General features: G+C 31.0%; 1 protein-coding gene across 1 annotated transcript in view; it reads left to right on the top strand.

Annotated features, from left to right (window-relative positions):
- The first annotated feature begins 3060 nt into the window (after window positions 1-3060).
- LOC142334235 (frizzled-10-A-like) overlaps window positions 3061-6171 on the top strand; it is a 58077-nt gene continuing 54966 nt past the window's right edge. The window contains exon 1 of the mRNA XM_075382096.1: window positions 3061-3263. Coding sequence (XP_075238211.1) covers window positions 3093-3263 — 171 coding nt within the window. The 5' untranslated portion in view covers window positions 3061-3092. The remainder of the gene's footprint in view (window positions 3264-6171) is intronic.

The following is a 6171-nucleotide window of genomic DNA, read 5'->3' as shown; positions in this document are numbered from 1 at the left end:
AAAGAACACGTGAAGTTCGTTAACATTAAGCTAACAAATGATTTCTTAGTAAGTCTTTTCCAAATTGTCGAATGGCGCACTCTAATAGATTATTATACTTACGTATATTCTAAAACTCCGTACAACGTTATTAATAAAAAATAACTTTAACAGGATTTACAGCAATGTTAGTAAACAATCATACACCAGAAATAAAAGTAGTTACGAGTATCATCACTTCCAAAGAATATCATTGTACGAAAAATCAACAAAATATAATGTATTAATATTTTGTAATAAACGACAACATTAAGAAAATTAGGGAATTAAACAAATCTTTTTAAACCTTTGTATAGACTGCTTTTACACGGTTTCAGTAGACGTACTTTAAATTTTATGTATTTAATGCGCAGTATAGTGGCTTTTGTTATTATTTTTTTTTTTTTTTGGTTCGAATAGTCCTCTTTGGTCCACGAGTTTCAATTAATTCATCTTCGAAAATTGTTTGTCCTTCCACACACTTCTATCATAATCTTCCTGTGTTTTTGTTTCCTTTCTTCAGCCAAGTTGTTCCGGCCCGATATTTTTTTCTCCTCAAAACTTGCTGTTCTTTGTAATTTGTTCCTCAGAAGTGATCGTTGTTTGATATCGGCGTCAGTTGTTCCGAGTTTGTTTAAATCTTTCCTTGTTTCTAGAAACCGTTAGTTGTTGGTTTTTTGTTTCGTAGGTGTATGAAAATTTTGTTTATGAGTCTGTTTAGGTCCATTCTTTGTAGATGTTCATAGAATGAAATCCTTCGTTTTCTGATAGTGTCTGTAAACTTTTCAATTTGTGTAGTTTAGTCTTTGTTATTTCGTCTTTGGTGCTGTCCATTTTCTTTGATCGGTCCTAATATTTTCCTCGGTATTTTTCTTTCTTCCACTTGCAGTTAACTTTGATCACCACGTCTGCTAAGGGTTACACATTCTGTTGCGTAAAGGGCTTCAGATCGAATTACTGTCTTTGTTGTACAATGTCTTAATTTTGTGTCGAAAGAAATAGATTTTTTGTTATTTATTATATTTTTATGACTCATATTTTTATGTTATGTCGACTAGTCTACCATTTAGGTCGTGTACTTTTGAAAATCGCAAGTCTTCGTTTACGAACTGCAAACTCTCATGGTCTACATTTCATACATCTTTACGTTTCAATTTGTTTTAAAAGAACACAAGCTTAAATGCTTTCACGCTCGGAAATAAAGTGCACAGTTACCTCCGTAGAGTTACAGTGCCTGAAATGACATAAAAAAGTCAGGACTCATGGGAGCAAGGTCAAAGGAGTAATGTTTTTATTCTTTTGATGACTGCTTAGCGATTCCTTTGGAGAATTAAGCAGTCCGTACTCAACGCGTATTTGTTTTGCAGGTTCGCTAAATGTTTCATGTTCTGAGAACTTAATCTAACGACGTACGTTATATGTATTATGTTAAACATTTATTATTTTTATTATCCGATAAATTAAGTAAGTCTATCCAAATTTGTGTATCATCGAAAATTTTAAATATGAAGGGATAAACAGCATCAAACGAGATCATACTATACGGTATTTTATTCTTGAAAAATTTAAAATCAGGTTTATGTAATCTCTTTAGGAAAGATTTTATAAAATATTAAATAATACAAGATGTTAGAGTTCTTTCAGAAGTCTTAATTTCTGCAGGTAAACGTATTGATATTTAGAATATTTTTCATCGAGACCCGCTATTAGAAGTACTACAAATATAATTTACGTTTGATTACAATTATCAACCAAAAATTACATTTTCAAATGATTTCACAATTTTTCCCGGTTACCAATGAAAATAATTTATACGAACTTATAAATACTAGGTTTACTGATATCACAAAAAAGTTCAAAAACTTAACGCGATAGGACGTTATGAATCGAGTATACAAACACTAAATACAATAACGTAACAGACACTACGAATAGTAAACAGTATTCAAAAGTAGAGAGGAGGCATCCGCTTCCTTGTAAAATTTTAGATTAGATTAGAATTTAAATTAAAATTATAGGATAGAGTATATTTTTCAAATATTATGCCATCAATATTATCGAACTATTTCTGTATTTGTACAAGAACTGAATGAGTATTTTGTAAAAAAATAACATCGGCTATTTAAAATAATTTATTTCATAGTATTATTTAAGTTCAGTGAAAGAAATAATTAAATAAAGTATCAATTAAAATTCTTTTTAAGAAGTTCGTCGTCCTTGGATGAAAAAATATTAAAACGCTTTTACTAACCCTCTAAAAATGATTCGTCAATCAAATTTCGGGATGGATCGGTGGTTGTATCTTCCATTTTCATGTTTGTAATTCTTTTCCCGCTATTACACATCGCATTCTCATTCGCGAGATTCACATTTATGCGGTGAATCTCAATTATAAGTTCAGCACTTAAGTGAATTTGATTTTAAAAATTCACTTTCGAGTAATGTAGTACCGTACTTAGTTCGTAAAATAAAAACAACTTATAAGGCCTGTAATGTATTTTTAAAATTAACTCCGTTTAATTCATTAGCGGTAAGTAAATAGAATCTACTTTTTTCTTTTGTAAGGCCTAATGCCGAGAACCAGACAACGAAATCGGAATACTTACTTAGAATCGAATAAATAAAAAATCTTATGTATCTCGGTTTACAATACTCAAAGCGTAATTATGTAACAGCAATAATAGTTCTAATTTATCTATGCGATCGCATGTGCGCACTCGTGCACATATACTTACTTTTTAAGATCTACTTTAAAAAAACGTATTAATTAAAAAAAGCATTTGTACGTAAATTTTTATAGTATATTTTTTTTGTGCGTTTTCGTAGTAACATTTTTAAACCAATTTTGCTTTTTTTGCAGTTTATGTAATAAAATTATACGAGTGAAAAAATATAGTAAACTAATTAATAATAATAACAGTGTTTTGGAAGGTTGTTCACTCATGAGAGTGAATCTCACAGAAAAAACGGAGAGGGAGGGAGTTTTAATGTTGAATTTGTATGTAGTGGGGGAAAGGACTGGAACTAAACGTTTGTCGGCGACTCTCCGTCAGTCCGGTGAATGTCGAGCAGGTATGTGGATGGTAGTGAGGTGGGTTTTGTTGTCGGCTTGCCTGACTGGTAGCATCGGCTGGAGTCACAAATGTGAACGAATTCATATATCCATGTGCCAGGAATTGGGCTATAATTTGACTGTCATGCCCAACTTTGTAGGACACGAGGATCAAGCACAAGCTGAAAGAGGGGTAAGTTAACATCCGTAATCATTTAAGTTTATATTTTTAAAAATTCCGACTGATCATTTATAAATACAGAAACTTCCGAAGGAGTGTATATTAAGTGTTGCGTTTTTTATAAAATCTAGGATATTTTACTTACTTTATCTTTATAAACTAAAGGCAAGAAATACTAATTAATTTATGAAACAAACCATTATGTGTTTAAACTTCCATGTTTTGTGGCTGCGCTATGTTTATTAACATTGGTTTCCGTTTCAGCAGTTAATTACGAGGTTTATTGCCTCTTTTTCGGTAAAGTGGTAGCGAAATGATATTGTCTTATTACTGTTTTGATGCGAGTTCACCTTTCTTTTTGCGTAAAGGCAGCCTTTGTAACAATAACTAATAAAACCAAACATACCGAATTTATTTGTAGCAAAGTTCAATCCAACATTACTGCGTATTTCATTACCTCGTTGCTTACACTTTGTCGCACATTTAATATTTTAACATGTGTTTGATATTTGAGCGACATTGTCTTGCATGTTTTTTTATTTTAAAGGTACATTGGTGCTATCAATTCATGTACTTTCCACAGGATCTCCGAATGATATAATTTTTTTAAAAAACCGATTGAAATACTTTTTTCTTTAAATACTTTTATTTATAGTCTCATCAACAATTGAAGTCATTAGCGACTTATTAGTGTAATGTAACTGTACCGATAAATTTGTAGTTTTGAACAAACTCGGGTCGACTACTCCTGAGAAGTGTGGTTAATTGAAGCCCAACCACCAAAAAACACCGGTATCCGATCTAGTATTCAAAAACAAATAAAAGTAAGTACCTAAAATAGAAAGAAATAATATTTATTTCTTGAAAAAGTAAAAAAAATCTTAGTATTCGTGAAACTTATGGATGTAACTGTCACGTTTTATCTATGACTTGAATTTTAAACTGGAGTAGGCTTTTTTCGACCTTATTCTGTTTGTAAGCTGCCAGTATAAGAAACATTTTTTGGGAATGAGGGGAATCAAACATATTTCTGAATTTCTGCACATCAGCCACTAACTAAAACTTCAGTAGATAATTATAAAATGTTATTAAAAATTATTAAAAAAGTGAAAATCCCCACCTTACCAGCAAACTAAATCTGTCCCATAATCACAATCATGCTCATAATCACGAGTGTACTGATAAGTAGCAAACAGTCATGACTGCTTAATCATTTTAATTTTTTGACTTTATAATATTATTTTATTCTCCTGACGATGATCTAAAAACTGAAAGATCTAGAGAGACACATTTAATTTGCTGGTAAGGTGGATTTTCACTTTTTTTAATAATTATTAAATATATCAGCGGTAACCATATTTGAGAAATTAATTGCAATCTGGTTGTTATGAATGCTTGAAGAACGATTCATAAATATTGTACTAGTTCCTTATCAGCTATTTTTGCAAAAGATAACCCCAAAATGATTATTTATTAAATATAAATAACGCAACGCCATCGAATAAGAAAGTTTTTAAAAAAAATTTTTTAATTTAGATCATAGGTTGAGAAGGGCATCGACCATATTTTTAGTTACTAAGAGTAATTTTGAGTGATGCCTAATTATCGCTTCACTATTTCAGAAATAAAACGGCATCACTTAGTTGTTTTTATATTGTGTAACCTGTTTTCATTACTGATCAGTTAAATTCTAGATTTATGTATTTCTTTTTTGCTATTAGGTTTTATAGAAATAGAACAAAAGTGACGTGTTAAGTTTTTAGTAACAGCAGTCATACAGTAAAAATTCATAAGCTATGATTTTCCTAACCTAAACTATTGTCAAAAATACTGACATTTACGAACACTGCATTATATCTTTTAGACAATGTTTTAATTAATGACTATTCCGCGCATTTCTTTTCATTTTGTTTCTTTGAAGTTGTATTAACGGTCTAGAAAAAATGTCTACTTCGTGTATATATATATATATATATATATATATATACACGAAGTAGACATTTATATATATATATATGTCATATTAACTGACATTAAAATTTGAATTAGTTGTATATACTTTAGAATGTTTTACGTTAGGAAATAACGCTGAAATTACTGCATTTTTTAATTAAGTATTCTTTAAAAATCTTTCTTTGAACATTTTAAAATTGCTCTTTATACGCAATTAGTGTGCAATAAAGTTTGCTATGTGCTTACAGAAACTGTTATTTTTCCTTAATTTTCTCCAAGTTGTTCGATGGTGCAATTTGCGGCACTTCGCTCGCGAAAGTCAGAAGTAGGAGCGGTGTTTATATTTAATAGATATGTTTAAAGCACCTTACTGGGTATAATAACCAGTCCGGGTATTGTCAGCCGAGGAAACAGACGGATGCTGCGGCGTAGTAAAGGAAGATAGAAAGGTAGAATGAGAAGAGAAAAGAGACAGAAGAAATATTCGAGAGAGCTGGAGCTAACGTTGAGCGAACGACAGAGAGGGAAGAAAATTACCTATCTCCTTCCTTCGATTCTGCTCTCGCTCAAACGAAACACGCCGCATATCTACCTGTCATAAAGAAATGTTGTTCTAGCCTGTGGACGGCCGCCCCGGTATTATAACGTTTAATAAAAAAACCTTCCTACTATTACCCGTCCCGATCGCTAAAGGTAATAGTTTAGAAAGAGAAGCTTATTTTTTTAAATTTTACCAGTCATTGTAACACCGTTCCTTGGAATAACCAAGCAAATTTTTTAAAAATGCATCTACAGTGCATCAGAACAATCATTTATTGCGAATGAAATAAACGCACACTAATTTTAATAAATGCAACAAATACTTTTCGTTGAATATTATGATTAAAATTCTTTTCCGTTTTGTCGGCAATACGAAAGGTTTTATAAATCTTTCTTGTTACTTTATAAATCTTTCGCGATGTAAATC

The sequence above is a fragment of the Lycorma delicatula genome, chromosome 1 (genome assembly GCF_047948215.1).
Source record: "Lycorma delicatula isolate Av1 chromosome 1, ASM4794821v1, whole genome shotgun sequence".
Taxonomy (NCBI): domain Eukaryota; kingdom Metazoa; phylum Arthropoda; class Insecta; order Hemiptera; family Fulgoridae; genus Lycorma; species Lycorma delicatula.
The sequence above is the reverse complement of the archived record's forward strand: the minus strand, read 5'-3'. Positions and strand labels throughout refer to the sequence as shown.